At 39.3% G+C, this 22,074-nt stretch overlaps 2 protein-coding genes across 9 annotated transcripts in view; one reads left to right on the forward strand and one right to left on the reverse strand.

Annotated features, from left to right (window-relative positions):
* SERGEF (secretion regulating guanine nucleotide exchange factor) overlaps positions 1–8,177 on the forward strand; it is a 157,597-nt gene extending 149,420 nt beyond the window's left edge. For 3 of the 5 annotated variants that reach the window (XM_037402163.1, XM_037402164.1, XM_037402166.1), the window contains one exon: positions 5,460–8,177. In XM_037402163.1, coding sequence (XP_037258060.1) covers positions 5,460–5,626 — 167 coding nt within the window. In that variant the 3' untranslated portion in view covers positions 5,627–8,177. Of the gene's footprint in view, positions 1–2,306; positions 2,372–5,459 lie in introns of all 5 variants that reach the window. The other 2 variants (XM_037402165.1, XR_005106485.1) reach the window with 2 other exon arrangements.
* The window catches only part of KCNC1 (potassium voltage-gated channel subfamily C member 1), a 129,857-nt gene that overhangs the window by 2,734 nt on the left and 105,049 nt on the right, over positions 1–22,074 (reverse strand). The window contains exons 3-4 of one of the 4 annotated variants that reach the window (XM_037402160.1): positions 18,984–19,172; positions 14,845–16,165 (exon numbers count right to left, since the gene is read on the reverse strand). In XM_037402160.1, coding sequence (XP_037258057.1) covers positions 16,101–16,165; positions 18,984–19,172 — 254 coding nt within the window. In that variant the 3' untranslated portion in view covers positions 14,845–16,100. Of the gene's footprint in view, positions 1–14,844; positions 16,986–18,983; positions 19,173–22,074 lie in introns of those variants that run through there. The other 3 variants (XM_037402159.1, XM_037402162.1, XM_037402161.1) reach the window with 3 other exon arrangements.

Consider the following 22,074-nt stretch of genomic DNA (forward strand, 5'->3'; position numbering starts at 1 on the left):
GTTTTTACTGTATCTTTCCCTACTTTTCTGCATGGCTGTATGTTGGACTCCCTTCCCACGTGCAGTCTTCAGACCATGCCAGGTGTGCTACACTGCCCTTCACTGCATGCTTGGAAATTATATTATCATAAACATGATTCTTTCCCCTTCCCATTGTGTAACTCATCTATTTATATGCTATGGAAATGAGGACAGAAGAGATTAGATGTGCTCTGTACTGCTCTTCTGTTTGCCATTTGTGGGGTAGTCACTGATATTGCAGGAGAAACTAGAAATTAGACTTTCCCAAATGAAATTAATTTCAAAGATGTGTGTGTAGCCTTATTGCTTCATGTTACAGTACTCCACATACCACTGGCTCCCTGTGCTGTACTAGGCATGTTGTATACTCAAGCTGATTTTCTGACTCTCTTCAGTAGTTGGTTGTATATTGTAATTGGGTATTTTGACAGTTGGCCTTGAGGCCCTGACCCAGTTTGAAGTCCCTGCTGTATTACACAATATGTAAGTATAGGCAGAGAGAAGGTCCAACTAAGAAGACAGTACTTCTGCTGTAAAAAAACACGAGTAGTAGCTGTTTGAGGCCATTGGAAGTTGTTCTTTCCAGGTACCAGGATGAACCACAGACACATGACCTGAAGTCATCAGATTTTTCACTTGTGTAAAACTGCTGCTGAGGAGGGGACTGTGTGACCTAGGTCCACTGCCTGGGGAGAGCTGCTAATGATGTAAAGTTGGAGTGAGGACAGGTTGTTGACTGGAGGCTAACTTTGAAATCAGCATGTCTTTAGGACTATGACTTTGTACTTGATATCAAAAATGTATGTTGTTTCCTATCTGTATCTTGTATTAGCACTGCAATGCCTGTGGTTTTTTGTATCCAGCTTACTCAGTGTAAAGTCAGATACACGTTTCTAAGGATTGTGGTCCCAAGCAACTCCAGCAGCAAGTGGATGGGCTGTCTGGTGCACATGACAGCTTACTTCTTTAAAATGTGGGTATAGATGTAGCTGCATAATGAAACTGGCACTATATGAATAAAAAATTAGTTGTTTTCTGCTTTTGGAAGTACCATATAATGTCTCAGGATCATGTTATGTTATATTCCACTTCCCAAACTTTGCCTTTAATATTTTGCCAAATACTTAACTTCCCTTCTAAGTTACTAATACGTTTTCATGTTTATCTGCAGAAAACAATTGGTATCAACCCTGTTTCATATATTCTAAAACAGCAAATCTTTTGTGCTAGTGACAGAATTGTTGCTAACAAAATTACAAAAGTTTAGAGGGATATTTCTTTGTTCCTTTTATTTTACATGACGCTCTGGGTTGTCAAATGTCCTGAAAAAACAGGAAGACTTGTTCACTTGGCAGTTTACAACTCCTCGGGAGAAGTACGATCTGAATCTCCTTCTGTGTAGCGTTACATTGTTCCCTGTGGGCTTTTAAATGCTTTCAAGTAGTCAAGGGGAGATAGCTGAGATAGCTGAATTTTGTTCATCTGCTGGCTCTGATGCTGTTTAAAGTCATGTGACTTGTCCTGAGCTGATTTCTTGCCTACTCTAAGTTCATCTATAAGCACCTGTAGAGTAGCACTGATTTAAGGTTAAAAAAAAATAGAGCTATTGTGGAGTAGTGCTAAGAGCACAGAGCCTATACAACAGAGCTGTACTAAAACATTTTAATGGATCCTTAAAATATGAAGCTGTCTGATGAATAGCTTAACTTCAAGACACTTGGCTTGTCTTTAAAGCCAGTTTCTGTGTGTTTGTGCAGTTGGAAGAGTGGGAGAGGAGAAGCAGAAAAGAAATAAGCTTTTAAAGGTTTCGGTGATAAGCCTCTAGGGCACAGGCTGGTTTAGAAAGCAGACTGTTTGTAGCCTGAAACTAGACTGCAGTGATATTTCTAGCTTCCTTTTTTTCCAGTTTTCCTTCCTTTACCTTCAGATCAATTGTAAGGATGTAATATATCCTCATATACCTGTCTTGAGCTGTTTGAAACTGATATGCCTAGTCTAAGACAATCATTTGGTCTCCCTTGATAGTCACCAGTGAGAGAGATTTGATTTTGACACCAGTCTTTAAGTAAGATGAATTGCCTGTTGGAGAGATATAGACGACTGCATTGGTTCTTGAGGAAAACTAAAGGATAACGATCTATAGCTAATTTGTGGCTGAAGTTAAGTGCGGTGAATCTCGCCCAGACCTAGAGCATCTTATTTGCTAATATTGATTCTTCTCATCTGAGGAACAGAGTACTCAGCAATGAGGAGCAACTCTAAATAATCCTCTACTTTCCCCACAGTCCTGTCCTCTGTGTGTGATTGTGAACTCCAGTGAAATTCTCTTGTGGTTATGCTGCATTGCCATGTGAGTCCTGTGGTTTCATTTGTACTTCAAGTATTTATGTTTTAAAAGGGAGAAGGTGAATGCAATGTTTTAAGCTGTTTCATTTAACCAGTGACACAGAGCAAGTTTCCCTCCTCGCCTCACCATACACAAATCATTTGGTTTGAGAACAAGCTACAGTGCTTGTTTTAAATATAGTTAGAGACAATTGGTAGCTGCATTAATACACATCATTCTAATGGTCTTTCAGCCTGGAAGACCTGGTACAGGCATAAGAATTGAGTTTTCTTGTGAAAGCCTGTAAGACTGTTGGGGCTGCGTTGAGGTTATCAGCCATAAACTGTGAATAGAAGCAATCAAAAAGAAAACAAGCAAAAATAAAAAAGGGGGTGTGTGTGGAATGTGAGGGAAGGAAAGAGAATTTAAATGAAGTGGTGCCTTTTGTCCAGAGGCTAGCCATTAGTCCCCCTTAATGAAGGCCTTTCCTTAACTCTGCAGACATTCCTTCTATGTCATTTTTTTTTAATAGTTGCTTCATTATCTTCAGCCTTCATTGACTTACACGTCTATGCCAGTGACTCACATAGCTGCTTGTTCTCTCCTGGCCGGTGTCACCACAGTCATTTAGCTCAGCCCTCCTCCAAGTTTTGTTAATATATTATTACCAAAAAATAGACTCTGCGTTTTCTGCAAATTCTGTTTTCTCTGACACAAATCTAGCATCTGATTTCTTGTAAATGTACAAACCTTTCTTTAGGTCTTCTGCAGGCAGATGTGGTTTAATATACCTTTTATTTTCACAACAATAGTTCTCTGCCTTTTAGCTTTCCTGACCTGACTGGTGATGAGAATAATTTTTGTGGCCTGTCATTCTGTATCTGTCAGCTGCTCTTTCATCCCTTCAGGTTTCTGCCTGGCTTTTCATAGATGTACAAGACATTTTTGTATACGACCATTCATAAATCCTAGTTCCTATTTTTCTTTTGCCGCTTTTTACTCTTGGCCCATTTCAGTAACCTTGGAGCTCACTGCAGTCATGTAGAAAGATTTGTTTGGTGGCCTTTCTACATGCTTGGAGAAGTAAAAGCTGGAAAAGACTCTGATCCTTATTTTACGGGAGATGTTCTGGTCTGGGGGTTTCCTAGCTTTTAAATTTTTCTGTGATATTTTTTCAGATGATGTTTGACTAGATATATTTATCAATTTGAGAGGTTAATGTCCTACTGTACTGTTTCTTTGAATATTTATTATGCCATTAATGTTCCATCAAGCAGCTTGTAATTCAAGGTGACCAAAACCTTTCTGGCTTCCTCTCTCTTGTCCTGGTGGGATGGCATGGAAAAAAAAAAATTGCTTTATTCAGATGTAGTGACTTTCCATACAAACATGCAAGTTGTTGTATTAGTTGGTAGTGGTCTAGTAACAAAAAGCTCGCCACAGTCATCTTCATGTAAAGACATTATATTCCCTTTTCATTAAACTTGGAAGTTTTCCTACTGCAACTAGGTTTATTCTGCAGGTTTCATGTATTGACTGTGCAAAAGAATGCCTTTTTGTAGGTGCATCTGGCTTTTGTGCTTTGAATTTTGTTCCCTGAATAATTGTTCTGTGATGATGTGTCTTTAGTCTCAGTTTGTGATGTCTTTTTCCCACTTGCTAAATATTTACATAACTATTTTTACCTGCAACTTTAAAAAAAAAATAAAATCCAATTAACCTCTTAGATGTTCTGATCTGTTGATAATTAGATGGGATATGTTGCGTGTTTACTACTTGGTACTTTCCTGCAGTACATGTATGTGCATTTGTGATGTAGGTTGGGCTGTTAATATTGTGCATGCATAGTCATGAGAAAATCTGCTGCCTTCTATGAGAAAAATAACACAACTGATGTATTAGGTGAGATGTTTATAGCCTACTGTGATAATCTAGTGACATTTTGTTGTGTTCTATTGCCTTAAAAGATTGTCAAGACAACTAGAAGTCATTGTTTAAATACATCTGGTTTCAGTAATGTTTACACTTAATGACAGAAGAGAACTTTAATATACTAATATGTAAAGAAAACAGATGGCAATGAAATGTTACTGGAGTTGCAGGAGAGAAAGATGGTCCTGCTAGCTTTGCAATAATCTGTTTCTGAATTTTCACAAATTTAATTTAGAATTATGATTGGGATTAGATTTTTGTGAATTCTGGCACTTTTCTTCTCATTATTTGGACTCCAGAGTAGTACTTCATGCTGTTATACCTGCTGCTTTTCAAAAATAACAATGGCATCAGAAACGTGATTATATTGCAGGATGGCTTTCTTTTTTATTACAGATACACACGGGCAGTCTGTGACAACCAAATAAAGAAAAGAAAATAAGGAAAAAGAAGAAACATCTCTTGTAATTCAGAATAAGAGGGTTTTTTTTGTGGATTTTTTGTTGCCAGCCATTTATAGAACAAAATTTACATACTGTGCTTCAAGAAAGAGTACTATGATGTAATAATAATAATACTACACTGGTGGTGATTTGGGATATAAATGAGTAGATGCTACAAAAAATAAATAATAATGAGGGAAGATCAGGACAGTAAAAGCAGTGAAATGATGTCAAAGCAAGCAGAAGAGGTAGGATGATTAAGAGTAAGGCAAGTTGTCAGAGACTTGTATTTAAAGGAAAAAGATGAGACGAACTTGTAAGTAGGAATGAAATGCAATTTGGCCGCTCTGCGACTCTGTGTTCCCTAGTCCTACAGGGAACGCTGTGAATGACTGAATTCATTGGGCTTGGTTTGTGATAGTTTTGCTTACTAGGGGGAACTTGAAAGACATGGATTCCACATCATTCGGGGAATGCGGATTTCTGTGGGCTCTGTATAAATACTGAGTATCACATGAAAGTGATTTCCGAATGTCTTTGTATTTTAATCTCTATTATGTAGGTAACAATATGAAACAAGGTGGAGAATAATTGATTTGGGTTTATTTACATTTTCAAAAATATGTAAATATTTTTGAAAATAAATTTTCAAAACCAAACCTGCTCCCCAAAACTAGCAAAAGCTCTTGTGTTTGTTTCTGTGGTCTTTATTATGTATTTTGTATCCTCTCTTTCAGGTGGCCAGTGCTTCTCTTGGGGATGGAACGAACATGGGATGTGTGGTGATGGTACAGAAGCAAATGTTCATGTCCCAAAGCCAGTCAAAGCTCTTGGTTACACAAACCAGATGTTAATTGGATGTGGGGCAGGACACTCCATGGCCCTTTGTCAAACTCCATATTAGACTCAGCACACCTGAAATCATAGCATCATGGATGGGGGTGGACATCTTTGGACTGCATAGCTCGGAAGTGCTGCAAGAGGACTGACCATGATTAACACAGTAGTTGGAAAGTGCAAAAGATCCTTTTTTCCTAAGACTAAAAGGCATGAGTATGCATGGAAGACCATAATTTAAAAATTGTTTCATGAGTCCTTTTCACAGAAATTGACTTTCTTACCCACAGATAGAATGACAAACAATTTGCCTTACTGCAATACTGTTGAAGAAAGAATGACTTTTTCTTGTTCTTCTGAGAAGTCTTTGAGGAAGAAAGCAATTGCTTAATTGCTTATCATTGGTGTATAAATTCAGTCTGAGGAAATGGTCTGAGAAGGTGGAGACATAGGGCCTCCTCTGGTCTTTTATTATTGTATCTTTATGTCATGATGAGCATGTGTTGCACCTGCCAGTTCCTACTGAATGAAGTTGTGAGCTCCCAGCATCACAGAAAATCCAGTTTGTGTCACAGAAATGCCAGTAAACATTAACAGATACATAGACAAATTTTAAACAGAAGATTAGGACTTAAAAGGCAGCTGGCAAAAGAGGAAAATGAGCCCCTTCTCAACTAGCTATATCTTGATTAAACTGTGAAAGGAACATTATTTCTGAGGAATTATCTTCTGTGCCAGGCATCAGTTTATTCCAGATTTACAGGGATGCAGGTCCGCATAAATTATCATCAACTTGTAAATCAAGTGTGAGATTTCTGAAGCTGCTGCTTAGGGAAGAAGTTCTAAGAGCCCTTGGAAACAATAGAAAAGTTCTTGTCAAAGGGTGTAAGTCAGTTGTAGCTGTTGATCCAACGTAGCTCCTGTGCTTCTAGCTGCCTTCGAATAGGAAGACATCAAAATCTAAACAGGAAGTTTTACAAGTTCTCCAGCCTGAGGCAGACCAGAGCGCTGCTGATAATTTCATGTTAGTTCTCACATCTGTTTCACAGCCAAGCTATGTTCAGACTGTGCCCACAGTACTTGTTTCAGGTGAGTGCTTAGTGGAGAATTAGGCCTAACACTTGTTGTGGTAGGAGAAATGAAAAAGTATAAATTATCTTCAGATATTAGCTGCCTATGTTGAGCAGAATTTTGGAAGCTACTTACACTGCTTTCCGTACAAATACAGTGGATGCTGTTGAACTGGATGTTTACCACCCACGATAGTTACATTTGCTGTGGTATTGATGTATTTCAAGCTCTAAATATAGAGCGTACTACTGTGTGGTAAGTGCACCTTTTAATGAGACCTACTGTTGCTAAACAGTGGTTTAATTTTTAAAGCAGGCTTGCCAAGGAAGAAGCCTTATAGAATTACCAAAATACTCAGAGAAGGGCTCTTAGCAAATAGGATGGGAAGACTTTCTAATGATGTATCAGCTTACATGTGAGGCGGGGAGAGGGGGGGAATTAAGGTGGTGATATGGGCTGTAAGAGTTTTCCCCCCTTGAGTTTACAGCACTTATAGTTCAAGGCTAAATTTTCAAAGACGTTTTCTTTTTCTACTCAACGGATGAGACACTTGAACTGAATCTGAAGCTGATTACAACAACTATATTACAGATGCTGAAAGAATCTGTTGGAATAATTAAATGGGTCCTCTGCAAAAAGTACAGACCTTAGACTTCTTGTTTGGTTTGGTTTGTTGTGTTTTGTTGGTTGTTTTTTTAATCCATGGGTTGGTTATGGTTCTTCGTGGCAATACGCTATTCCAGGCTGTGACCTCTTGCATGTTCTACTTGTCTAAGTTGCTATTTATTGACTCTCTTCAATACCATTTCCTAGATACCACAGCCTATCATGTGCACTGAATAGTTTCTCACAGCTTTTTTGGCAGTTCTGCCTGAGGTTTCTACCTTTGTTTTCCTCCAAATTCTGTGTACCAAATAAACATGTTACATTGTTTCAGTAATCACACACACTTAAGTAATTCTGTTCCTTGATTAATCACATCTAGTATGTGTTTCTTGATGATTCACATCTAGTATGTGGGCTGTGTAACATAGGGGTTATTGTACTGTATTTTGTCTGTGTATGCTGTTGCTGCAGTTCATTTCAGAGGAATCCAACAAATAATGTAATGAATAAATGTGACTTGGTTATTTGAAATGTTCACTTTTTCACATCTGTAACACAAACACCCTTTTGGCAACTCAAAGATTGATTTGGGGTGATAAGAAGGAAAGGAGTACTTTGGTTTGTTCTGGTCCTGATCTCATGTTTCATATCTGCATCTGATCTTCATCCTTGAAAGGGTGAGAACTGCATTTTCTGTCCTTTGTCTTGCCTATATAGATTGAAAACTTTGGGAAGTGATGACTTATCTTGAGAGCCTGACATTACTAACTGCTTTGTCATCGCTCAGGTCTTCTAGATGTTGCTGTAGTATGAGGAGTGAATAGTAATTCATTGTAGATGGTACATGGTTGAATGTCAAAAACAAGTTGTTGCTCATTCATTCGGAAATGAACACCCTGTTTTGTATGTCAGTGTGCTTTGTTTGCAGAATAAAACATTGTACAAAATCAGCAAAGGCTTTCTACTGTATGGAAGGGAGCACACAGTGAAAAAAACCTCCTAATCGAGTGAAGAAGACCCCTTCCTTGCTGTTGTCCAGAGCGCAGTGGTTGTTGCCTGTTGGTGTCCTGATGGAGAAAGCCAGTCTCTGCAAGGCAAAATGCAGAGCCAGTGTGCTATGCCCAATGCTTCTGCAGTGCATGCAGACAGACTTCTTTATGCAGGTCTTCAGTGCTAAAGAAAGCAAGCCTTTTACGTAAGCACATTCAGATGCAAATAAACTGACAAGGTTTGTAAAGTGTAACACTGGCACAAGGTAGGCAAGTGTCTGTGCAGCTGCTTTCCCCTCCTGTTTTCTGAAAATAAGCAAACCTGTCAATGAGCTGACATTCATGAAGGGGAAAAGGTGAACTTAATATCACAGCTTTACTGGAGAACAATTTGTGAACTGTTGATCCTTCAGTCCAGAGAGCTTTCAGGCTCTTGGGTGGAGGGGGAGAAGGAAGCTGTTGTGTGTATGTCCGTTGTTTGAGGCCCTAGGAGATCTGCAGTTGTTGCTCATGCAACCTCTGTGTGCACCTGTGCAAGACACTCCTGTTGCATTTTAAAGAATGTTGGTAGGAAGATGTATGCCTTGTCAGAAGTTTGTCTCTTGGAGGATTTGTTTAGGCCACTTGGCAGTCACTGATATTATTTGACTTTGTTTAGCATTCCTGAGTGACTTGATGCTTTTCTGCGTATAATGTCGGACCCTGTATTTGAAGAGTGTTCGTTTGAAGGAAAACTTCAGTCCTGCCTTTCTTCCCATTTGCCCAGTCACCACATCTTATATGGCACTGGCTTCCCTCCCTTGTCTGCATGTTGTCAGTCCTGTTGGTGACTAGTTCTTGCCATCTTCAACTGCCATAAAGGTCACTTGTGCATGAGTGACAAGAGGTTTTGTCTGGCTACGTGGTCAACACAGAGAAATTGAGGGAGAGGGGAAGAATGTAATTTGATTTTGGTTTATATGACATTTTTTGAGTTGTAAGACTTGAGGATGGAAAACAGACAAAGGGGATCACTTTGAATGTATGGGAGAAAGGTGACCACTGAAAAATACTTAAATGAATGGCAGTAGAGCGCCTGACACAGTCAGTTCAGACCTAGGGGAAAAGGAGGACAGAGGGGGAAGACAGATTCAAGGTACAGGTCCTGAAGACTGAAAAGTCACACAGGGATAGCAGCATTCCAACCTGCTGGTGTGGTGGGAGTGAGATGACAGACAAGCTATTCCATTTCTTGGATGTTATTGTTCCCCGTTTTCCACGGTTTATTAATAATATGAATTATTGACCTGAAATGGGTTTTCTTTTTCACTCATAGTACGTCTTGAAACTTCCAGTTGTCTGCAGTTGCAACAGCAACATCTGTCCTTGCCTTCCAGTCTTCAGATCAGGCCTGTGACCTAGTTCAGCACTTACTCAAATACTCACTATTTTTTTTCCATTGAATTCCATGAACTCTGGATCTGATTTAAATGACTTAAGTAATTTTGGGACTTCCACTTTTCCCCTGTATTAGAAATGAAGATGATGACAGATCTTTGTCACTGAAATTGCGATGTTATGTTTTCACCAGAAGTCTCTTGTATTCTCTAACAATTTTGCTATTTTTACAGCATTTGGCAAGTCTTGTGCTTTTTCTTTTAGCTAGATATTTTGTTAAAAAAGGCTCCAGAATTTTTCATCAGTATTTGAGTCATCCTTGTGGTATTTACTACCAGCTTATAGTTCAGAGCAGCTGAAAATTCTGTAAGGGGAGAAGAAAATACTGAAGTGGAAAATGTAAGTCCCAAAGGCTGAGAATGGATGCAATCTGTGGTAGAGAATCACCTTGTGTGGTTTTGATTGCGCTTAAAAACGTGCACAGTAGAAAAGTGGAGCTTACACTGAATTTGCCGAAAACTCTAGCTGACACAAAAATAATTGAACATTTGAACTTTTGACTTACCAATATCTTGATTTACGTGCAAGAAAAGAGGTAGTACATGCTTTGTCTTTTCTTTTAGCTTTTGTGCTGTGCTTAGTTCCTGATAAATGCTGGTCTTAGATGTTTTGCTCCATGTTAGAAAGAATGATTTAATTGAATTAAAATGCTTTGGTTGTATGGAAATGACCACCTGTTGGACAAATGTCCTAAAAAATAACTGTAGAGGGAGGTGTTTACCATACATGCCTTTGAAGTTAATTTGGAGAAACTGCGTGTGTAAAGCCACTGTTATTTTGTAACCCACTCAGGCTTTGAAGGGACTGAAGTATGGCATGTTCTTTAGCTGTTTGTGCAATTCATTGATTCTTCCATCAGTTGTCTCTGCATTCACATGTTTTTAATGCAGGGGCAGTTTTTACTTATCAATGCCTCTGTAGAACATGGAGAGTATGTGACTGAAAATATTCACAAATGACTATGGTCTCTGTATTTCAGTCATGACCGGGATGAGCTACCTGTCATCTTGTGGGAGAGTGAGGAAGCATAAATTTGGAGTACTGGGAGAACACATTTTTCCGTTTGATTATAAATAAAAGCAAGAAAGTAATTATTCCTAAATAAAAGCTTACTGTGAGAAAATTCAGAGGTGACATTTATTTTTCAGAACTTTCTCAGGCATTTTTATTTTCTGACATGTCAGATTTCTATGCATTTTCAGATGAGCCTTTGCAGGTTGCAAGCAAGTGGAGTCTGAGTGCAATTCTTGTGTTGGCTAGCCTCTCAACTACTTTTAATCTTTCTCATCTATTTCTGGGCTGCTCTGCCTATGGGCCGCCTTGTTATTCAGGTACAATGCAGTCTTGGGGGAGTTCTGTCTACAGGGTTTGGGATCAAGACTTTCAGTGGAAATTGCAGAATTTCAATTCAATATGATTCCAGTACCCACCCACCCCCCATCGTTATAATCTTTTAAGTGTGTGTGAGCACTTTGCTATAAGACTCTGCATTTTTGCATTTTTTAATATTTAGAAGTGGGGCCAAGCATTGGGAGACTTTTAAGATTCTGACATGATTTTAGCTTTTTGCTGCAAACATCAAATGAATTTAGCTTTTGTTTTGTTTTTACTGATTTTAATGCATGAAGACATGTGGTACATAAATTCAGGCAGCAGAGTTGCCAATCAGTAATGAAGATGCTCTGTCATTTTAACTGTGTGGGTGCTTAATCATTTCCCATAATAATCCTCTGCTTTAAAGTACAAAATAAAAGGGATTCCTACAGAGGCATTGTGCTCCTCTGCAGACAAGGAAACATGGCATCTTTTAAATAATGTTGAAACGCTTCTTTCCTCTGGTACCTTAATTCTGAGTAGATAGATTATAATAACTATTCCTACTTAAATACTGCTTTTCCTCCTTTGACCTCACAATGCTTAAAAAGGGGATAATGTCACAGAAACAGAAGCTGAGACAAAACACTGAAATGCCTCGACCAAGGCAACCCAGCACATCCAGATCAGAGCCAAGAACAGAATTCCCATCTCCCGAGTCCCAGGCCAAGGCTCTACCTTCTAGGCTAGTGGTCCTTGATTTTTTTTTTTTTTTTTTTTTTTTAATTAGGTAAGCCTCACTCTACTACTTTACCTCCCTCCTTACTCCTCTTTCTCCCTCACCACTGATTGCTGTTTCCTTATATGCTCCCCTCCCTCCTACTTGCATAATTAATTTTCCAGACTCATCCTGTGTCCTCATTTCCCGCCTGGTGTGCTACTGGTGCCTCTTCTCCAGTCACCTGCTTGCATCACCACCACCACCACCACAAAGCATGGCTCCTACTGAGCTTCTTTGCTTGGTGTCAAGCCACATGTGTCCTTTCCATGCTGGTGTGACTCACGGGCAGCAGCCTCTGCTTAGGCTGTTTTGTCCCTGCTAAGCCCTTTGGGTCAAGAAGCTGTGCAGGTACCTTAGAGTGATATCTCAGTTAACACAAATGCACTGCTTTGCCTTTTGCTGACTAAGGAATCTCTAACCTGTGCTCCACGTGCAGTAGAGAAACCAATGGAAGCCTTGGAGCATGTGCTTTTAATCTTTGGTACCTGGAGATGTTTGGACCTATATCTTGCATAAAGTTTTTTAAATGCTCAGTTGACTGCTGGGGGTTGAAAACTTGGCTTTGTCAGCCTGAACCAGGAAAATAGATCTTTCCACTGGGGGCAGATGAATGTGCTTAGTTTTAAAGCGTGTGCTTTTCAGATGAGGAAAGAAAGTCAAGAGATGCAGTTCTGGATCCATTTTTAACTTGAAGTTCAATTAGAATTCAAATATTGTTCTTGATTGCAAATAAGCATTTATATTCCCTGAAGAGAGAAATGTAGCACCTACAGTCCTAGGTGAATGCAGAGGCTTTGGGACTTCTGAACAGACAGGTATTTTATGCCAAACTGGCTTAAAAATAACCTGCATGATTTAAGCATATTTACATAAAGCAAAGTTAGTTTGTGTGTGAGCTCAGAGAGTTAAGTTGCTTCCAGGATATATATGGAAAGCAGATAGGTAGGCTGCCTAGTTTTGAAACTTGAAAAGGATATGTGAAGTAACATGGTAATAACTGCACTTGTTTTTTCTTCAGGGTATCTTTTTTTTCTGAGCACTGTCCTCTGTTCCTTTCTGAATGCCCTTGTCTTAGCCCTGCTTGCTCTCTTCTGTACTTCAGTCTGCTCATTTGTCCTGGCAGCCATTTGTTTCAGTGATGTATTTTCTTTTTGGCCCTGAAACTTTAAGGAGAGAGAAGGCAATTTATGTGAAAAATCACTTTATCCAGATTAATGACTGCTGCGCTTGACTGTTATCACAGCGTTATTAGCTAGAATTTTTTGCTGGAGTGAGAGAACAGAAACCACTGCTCGGATCCTTGCTGTCTGAAATTGTAGTTGTGGAGACACATCAGGCTGGTCCAGAAAAAAGCAAGTACATTCAGTCAGAGGAAAAGCTATATATGTAGAAGGTGTGGTTGAGATGTGCTTTTAATGTTAGCAAGTAATAACTGACTAATTGTCAGTGGGTTCAGATGAAGAACCAGCATTGGGTCATGTAGCTTGGGGTCTGTTGCCAAAAGCTGAGTTTGCAGAGGAAGAAACCTGGATGTTCATTTCCAGCAGGAAACAAGCAGAGTATAACTGAACTACAGAATGTGCTCTTACGATGGTGTGAAGTCAGAAGGAGTTGGTGGCATTACTGCAAGCCTGAGGTCAGAATCTAGCCACATGTATGGCTTTAATGCTTTAATCAAGATAACGGACCTCCTGTGGTGGGAGTGGGCAGGCTTGAAGGAATTAATGTTTTAATCATAACAGCCGTGTGAAAGCTCCTTAAAGATAAGTCAGCTGGTGTGATGTGGTAAATTTCTGTTAGGATTCAGTGTCAGGATTTGGTGCAACAGCTCCTGAAATTTTCCAATTGTTTCCCTCTTTCCCTGTGTTCTCAGAGGTGCCACTGTTGTGCGAGGGGAACTCTGGGGTCAAACAGACCTTAAGCTTTAGAGCATCTCCTGAAGGGTGGTGGATGGGAAGCACTGTTCTGCTTCTGAAATGTTTTATAGAAGTCACCCTAAACACATGGTTACCTCAAACCAGAATAAGCTGAGAGGAGTACCTAAATGAAAATGGGTCTGGTAGATGTAAAAGGAGCACAGAATGACAATTGCCTTAGGGCATGTGTACCCAAACGGTTAGCTAAGGCTCATATATATGCAAAATGCAGTGGCAGGGGAAGACCTATGTGGGATATACAGGGCTGAACTGTGAGTGTTCCTTATGGTGATGGAGAGTTTGAGCAGTCTTCGTGCTGGGCAAGTGAGTTAGTGTTAAATAAAAAATGGGGTGGATAAATCTACTTTTGCATTCATAACGCATTATAAGAGAAAAACATTAGGCGATTTTTGGATCCTGGATTAACCTGAATCTTACCTCTGAAGATAAGAGATTGCCCATTTATCAGCTGAGAATCACAGCATAGAAACAGTGGGAGAAAAATAGTTCTTGTGTGAGTGGATAGTCAACTGAGGTAGAAATCAAATACGTAATGCTACATCAGGGACTACAAAGGGGTTTTCTAATTACATACAAATTCAGATTATCAGCCTTTCCTCTATTCCTAAAACAAAGCTTGAGGTCCTCCGTGATTTTCCTTTTGGAGTAGAGTTCTGTGAAGACAAGGTCCAGAGGCAGTGGTTTGTTTTTGTTTTTGTTTTTTTTTTACAGTTTAGCACTTACCGGAGCCCTGAATGTTTCTTCTGCTTTTGGGGTTTAATTTCTACTTCCTCCAGACCATAGGGATACCATTCCTTTACATTTCCACTCTTATCAGCAGTCGCAGATGCCATAGCTTGCCTAGAAGGTTGCCAGCTCTTTCGAAGTTCCTCCCACGAGGATGAAGGTGTATCCTTCCTTATAGAAGTACTTTACCAAAAATGCTTCCACAACTAGAATGCTGTTGACACATAGTCCATAGTTGTAACTTGCAGCATCTAAAATCAAATTTAATTCCATTGTGTTTCTTGGTTCTTACTGTTGCATGTTTTGTGTGGAAAATAAGGTGCAATTTGGACACCTGGATTTCTTTCAGTTTCGTGTCAGGCCGACTGCTGTGGCTCAGTGAAGGACGGGGCCCAAAGAAGTAAGAAAAACTGAATTCATTTAATCAGCTAAAAAGACAAACTTTTATTGTTTTTCAGGAGGGAAAAGGAAGATACCTAGATAATTAGAGGGTTTTTAGTCTTCCCTCGTAAAATTACTAATGGTGTGAATTCTTCAGACATCAGTTGTATCAAGTGTTTGCAGGCTTCATTTATTATCTACTAACCAAAATTAGCATTGTAGAACCAAAGCAATACCAAGCTTTTCTCCTACATTTCTGTTGAGAACACTGTATTTATTCAAGATTTTAGAAGCAAGTCTCTGGAAACCCCTGATTGCTTCAGAAAAGGATTCCCCTTTACACTATACAGCAGGCACTGAAACCATGATACAAAATTTATTTCATGCTAGAATTGTTTTGCATAACATTGTGCATGCATTTTACTCAGTACTAAATTGCATACAATGCTGTTGTCTTGTTTCTTAAACTTTGAGACCATTTATACTTGAGTATTTTCCTGATTTTTGTACTATAAGTCCCAGTTTTAAAATAACACCTCTTTGTTTAAAATTCATACTGATTACTTAATATGAACAATTTATGAAGGGTTTTTACGTTGGATCTATACATCGATAAAATACAACATAACCAGAGCTGGAAAATTAACCAGCTGTTACTGTCAGGTCCGAAGGAAGGTCCCATGTGTCACAAGCATGCCAACAAAAACAGACAGGAAAAAGTTTTTCTTATTTTTATACACTTCTAGCTGGATTAAAAGTTCTTGATTTCCATGTCGGTGTGATGAACTGTGAAGGCGTGGTCAATATGACCGATGACTGCCTGATTGCACTTTTTAAAACCATTACTCTGTATCTTGTATACAAAAAGAAGCGATCCATAGCAAAGAAATGTACAGTTTTATAATGTTTTACATTTTGGCTACAACAATGTATGTAAAAGTAAAGAGCTTTGAAAGAAAATATATAACTTTGCTTTTTTTTTTTCCTCCTTAATCATACATTTGCAGTGTTTCTTGTTGGTTTTTTTGTTGTTTTTTTGTTTTGTTTTTTAATTTTTGTCTTCATGCAATTCATGCTATGGAACAAAAAAATAGATTAAAAAAAAAATCTTCTACAGTTTTGTTACATTTTGGCCGTAGAAAAAGCCTGCATCTCTAGTACAACTCCAAAACCACGAAGAATCATCCATAAAACCTGCATGGAGCGAGTTAACTTTGTCCAAATGAGAAGGTCTTCTATGCCTGCACAGTTCCACACAGATGTTTATTAGCCATCAATGTTCATCTCCATCTTGCCTTGTCAGGTCACTCTGACTGCCTCTGTTGGCATATATTTAGCAATGACTGGACTTTCTTTGCAAAGATCTGCATGTAAAGAATACAATCAGTACTTGAGCTTCTTCCCTGTGCTTCTCACATCAAGCTTGGCATCTTAGTTTTAAAGGAAGGAGGAAAAGGTGAAATAGCTACATGCAGAGGCAGCCATATTCTTCTTCAACAGGATTTTTTTTTCCCATGCAGTCAGCCAGACTGAGACCTCTCTACAGTGTGTCTGAGTATTGCTTTCAGCTTAAAATAGGTGCCCATGCAAAGTTTCATCCTACTGTGCTTGTTTGCTCAAACTCCTGCAGGGTTCCTATGGCTCAAAAATATCCTGAGAAAAGCAAAATCTTCCATCGTTGGCATGTTTCAGCATTGACTAAATGCCTAACCCATTCCATACAGAGCCAGTAGATCCACCATCAGCCAAAATAAGCATATGCTAGCAGGATGCACCAGGAAGGAAACTAGCTGGTGCATCTACCCTTCATCCTAGGTACTGATACCATGCAGCATGTATGGCCCACCAGTACTACGTAAATGCCTGCCTATTGTCATCTGAGTGCTATTTTGGAGTGTTGTCACCTAGCATCGATAGTAACACCGTTCCCAGCAGGTGCTACTGTGAGACATTGCATCTTCAGACTTAGTCACCTGGATTATATGCAACATAGCATAGGCTAATTGAAAATAAAGCTTTTTAGACCATTCTCTGCTACTGATCCATGCTACAAAATAGATGGGATGGGAGACCAAGAACGTCTCACTGGACTAGGAGAGCTGTAGGGCGCAGACACTGAGGATAATCCTATCGCTTTTCCACTTATGCCAGCTATGCTGTTAAGGCTCCGTGACATTTCGTAACCTTCATTTAAAAGAAAAATGCAAAGTACAGCATTGGATCAATGACAGAATGGACTAAGAATGAGGTCAACATTGTAGCCAGTTCATTAGCATCTGCATGCACAGACATGCCGAGAGTAGTATCACTTGCAACATGACTCAGAAGGCCATTGAAGTACAGAACAAGTTTTAAAAAAATAAATATATATGTAAATAAAAAAATCATTGTTTCTCAAGGATGGTCAGGCTATGTAATTGATCCTAAAGGCAGCAAGATGGTTGTACCCTAAAAAAAAAAAAAAGTCAGTGGGAGGGTTTTTCTATGTCTCTGTCATACACTCACGCATACCTCTCCTTTCCACTTCATGCATTTTGACCTCAGACAAAACTGGTATCTTTGGGGGCAGGAGGGGGAAAAGGCAGCAGAATCCATGGAATTTATTGTGTTGCTATAGAGATACTACTCCTTTGTTCTCAGCATTAAAAGAAAAAAAAAAAAAAACAACAACAAAACAAGAAAACCCAAATAACCAAAATTGCATGCATTGTTTCCCTCCCTCCCTCCCACGCATCTTTTTCAGACATGCACGTAGACAGCTTAGCAAGTGTACAAAGAGTTGCACAAACTATGGATGAAATTCTGTTGGAACAACAATTAAGATGCTCTCAACGTGTTTCAAACAGGCCAACAATATGCTGACATATATTACTCTTTAGCCAACCAGCCTCTGTTTCATTCAGTAATGAGAGGCGGTTGCAGTGCATCGTGAAAACCATACATTCCTCATCCCAAAGGATGTGCCATTTGGAGTGTTCCCCTGATCCACTGGAACCACCCAAACTCGCCCAGGCTGAATGAACACGGCCAATGCTTATCCAATACAGAATCAAGTAAAACACTTTGCTACAAAGGTAAATTTTAAAGGATATACTTTCATATGAAAGTCTTGTGGTCCAACTATATCTTTGTTGATGATAAGCTTTAAACTTATAAATACATACACTATCTATAACTGGCATTTACTATAACTATTGCCCATCATACAATGGCACATGGGAATTCTATTCTCCATACTCAGTGTATGGTTACATCATACAATCTTCGCATTTTTAAAATATTGACTATATCATATACTATATACAGTACACCAGTGATAAACACTGATTTGAAGAGAGATTTCTTTTCCAATTTTCCCATTCCTTATCAACTTTGATGCATATACATGTAATTAATTTTGCTTTGTATGGTTTCCTCATGTTAAAATTATTTAAACAAAACAGCCTATTTTAAGAAGGGAAGGTTTTTTTCATTTTATTTTACTTCTGTTGCTAAAGAAATTAATCTGACCATTAGCAAACTAAAATGCAGTTACTTCTGAGAGATCTGTAGCTGTCAGAAGTCTGAGAAACTAACTAGTCATGATTTATTTATGAAAATGATTTTAGATGGATTATTTTCCAATTATAAGACACCTGTGCTAACAGATGTTCTTGTATGCCTTGCTTTCTCTGTTGAACTAAACAGCTATGAATATCCAAATAATTTGTTTTAATGTTCTGTTAAGGTATCTGAATACTCATTTCATATTTCTTGAGGATGTTTTGCTTTTGTGTTTTATTTTTTCTGTCTGCCACCTCCAAGTCTGTGCTCCTCAGAGTCTGGTAAGATCTGTGAGCTTTCCAAGTGGCAAACCTTCATTGCTACAAAATGTTAATTGGCCTCTCCTTGGAGGATGAAGTAGTTTAAAGACATTGTAGAGCATCCTCCACTAAAGCTTACTGCACCAGCTGGGGTGGAAGGCTTGACTGCCTAGCATAGCTGCATGGGGTAGTTACAGCTCCTCAGGCTTTTCTTTCTGAAAGAAATAGGTTAGAAACTCCAAATGCAGACATCAGGTGGTGGTTTCCAGCCCAAACGTGCATCCCTACAGCAAGCGCACTATTGCGTGCTACAGCTGACTTTCTCTTATTTATTTAAAACGGTTGCTAACTACATGGTTAGAGGACCCCAGCTACATACCCTTTCTTATTCCTCCATCAGGCGGGCAGGGATATTCCCCGGTTGATAAGAGGAAGCAGGGTCCATATCTCTCCCGAGTGCCAGAGCGGGTAAAGGGCAGGCCCTCATCAGGCGTAATAGCCTGGTCTATGTGGGGACAGTCTTCGTTTGCCAGCGCCGCCTTGGCCACCTCACCATTCAGTTTCGAATCTTCAAACATATAAGCAGAAGGCTATTGAAACACTATGCACTGTTTATTAGAGTTCCAGCTGCAAATTAAGGGTTCACAGCTAAAGAGTTCTATAGCGACACTGTAAAAGGTAGCACATCTGTCCTAGACACTGCGTTCATGTGCACTGCACCAAAACAAAATAAAATAAAGTCTGTTAAGTGGGAGGAGAAACAAAACGTGATCATGTTAGGTGTAACAGCAGCCACCTGTACTTCCACACAGAGGGGCAGTTTCAGAAACGGGTGTACATTGGTTCCTAGTCCTGCGAGCAGAAGACTGCAGTTAGAAATCAGGTTATGTTTTTGCATGACATCGGATGGTGCATGAATGACCTGTTTGTCATGAAGCCTACTGTCGCTCAGAGCTTTGGAGAGGCAGTGGACTGTGAGTTGTGTTTTAGTATTTGAGTATATTCTGTTTGTGCTGATTTATACCTGTGTGCAATATTACTGAGGGGAAAATTCCTGCTTTTCCCCTCCCCAAAATTTACCCAGATTGTTTTATAGCATTTCCAGTATGAGTCGTGCAGAATGGCTGTACACATTTTAGACACACAGAGCACATTACGTATGAAAATATGACAGCAAAATGTGGTTTTTTAAAAAAAGCAATCCATTTTCTGATGTTCTCTGAAACACATACAGTATTTGCAATGCCAGCACAGGACGCTACATATAGAAAACACTACAGCAGGCCATGAATTTGGAAAATAGAGTAAAATTTACTCTCAGCTGAAAATAATGAAAATAGGTTTTCAGATTTGCCCAGTTTGCCCCACACATTCCCATGAGGATAGACTGAGAATAGCATGTTTTCTCTGTGTGACTTGTTTTATATTTATAAAACAATTTAAAGTGCTATTTAGTGTAGGATTTATTTTAGGGTTTTAAAGTGCGAATTAACGTATTGAGAATATACTCGAAATATGGCACAGCTCAATATGAAGAAGCTGAGTATTTTGGTTGAAAGGAGGAAAAAACAGTCAAAACGTGCTTTCTGAAGTTTCACAAATACTGAGATATGTTAACTGAGTGGTACTGGCAGCATCCTACACCTCGGTTGCACAATGCTTATTACCTAGACACTGTAAGGGAACGGATGGTCCTGCAAGTCTCTAAGGAAAGACAGACTCAACGGATAGACTTCATTTCAGTGCATCTTCCAGATTCCTGTGTTAACTTGTTCTGAACACCACGTGATACTGTAATTTACTTTTCAATGGTTTTGAAGCCAAGTAATAAAACAAGCCCAAAAGAAAAAATATGTTAGGTAGGGTTTGGAGATGTGATTCTCATCCTCTGGTTTCAGATGGACGACGTAGATGAGTACTGGGCAAAAGCCTTTTCAAGTTCTATTTGTTGCTTTGCACACACACACGCACACACACACACACACACAGAGATGTATATGACACATACTGTGCATCTATTCATGCACCAGTAGTTGCATTCTATGCATTCTATGCCTTTACTTCTCTGTTATTTATGTGTCACTGGTTTGTCACACCATAAACAGTCTTTTCTGCAGATCTCACCTCTGCCTCCTTTCATTTCCATGCAGTAGCAGCCAATTATTTTCCCAAAGAGGGAGACAGTAATATTTTGTTTTTAAATAATTAGGTCTTTCAATACATTTTAAAAAATGGCAAAAGCTATAGATGCATTTTAATACTTGTAGTCACTAATTTCAATAGGATTCTAAAGTTTTAAGGTTTCAGAGTTGCAATTCCTTTCTGTTCACAATACTTACTGCTATTTAATTCCACTCTTTACACAAAAACCTGGCACAGCTGCCATAGTAACTGTGACATTGCAGGTACTGAGCTAAAAATCACTTAACTGTATCTGGGAAGAGCTGCTGCTGTCTTCATGGGGATGAGCAAAGAACTGAGCTTCTTTATAAGCCTCTACTACTACAATCTGATGACTCTAATCCTGAAATGAGGGAGGCAGCTATGTCAGCAGAGCTCTGCATTGACAGCTCTGAGACTCCCACTGCTACACCTGAGCCTGGGTTTGCAAACTAAATTGTTAGTGATGGAGAGGGCACTGGTCCATTTCTGGAGCTCAAAACACCGCTGAGCACAGTGGTTGTGCGTGGGTCAGGCTGCTTACTGGTAACAGCCATTGATCCTTTTGGAAACAGCTTGCAGGCTCTGTTGTGCTTGAATGACGAAAAAATTGACCTTCTTGAAATTAATGTCTGAAATTGCATTATATATCCCTAGCAACTTGAGCTGGAACTTGCTCTCACAGCCTTCTCAGGCTCCCTTAGCACTGATGAATTTTTCTCTATACTTGTTGAAAATCCACAACCTTGTTATTTTATTTCTATTTGATAGGAAGATAACAGATTAGCTGGAGATGTGGACAAATCACTGAACTGTCCTACTAATGTTCCTTGAATATTCCATGTGTGGGCTGTGCCTTAGGGATCCCATTCTGGATAGCAATGCTAATCCACAATGACAGTTTTGCTAAGTATTTAGGAAGCAGAGAAATTAGCAGCATAGAAGACTGCATCTATTGCTGGTGTATAAGTGTTAAGTAGGCTAGCTGTGTTACAAACCACTGTCTGCAGCACCTAATTCTCTGAAGGAAGGACTCGACAATCACATGATATCTGATATGTAATTACTCTGTCATGGGAATAAAGAAAACGTCACTGGCTTCATCAGCCCACAGTCAGAAGTTCCCATTGTTTTCATTAGCAGATCTACACGTGGAACCATTTCGGGAATGAGGTCTAAAGATGGAATGAAATGATGTTATTTTAGGTTGAGTTCTCAAGTCTCATGTTTGCTTTTTCCAAGACTGACCTTGGGTTTGACAGCACTCCAGATAGAGCAAACTACTGAAACCATTACTGTGTGGTAACTAC

This window comes from Falco rusticolus, chromosome 10 (genome assembly GCF_015220075.1).
Source record: "Falco rusticolus isolate bFalRus1 chromosome 10, bFalRus1.pri, whole genome shotgun sequence".
NCBI classification, from domain to species: domain Eukaryota; kingdom Metazoa; phylum Chordata; class Aves; order Falconiformes; family Falconidae; genus Falco; species Falco rusticolus.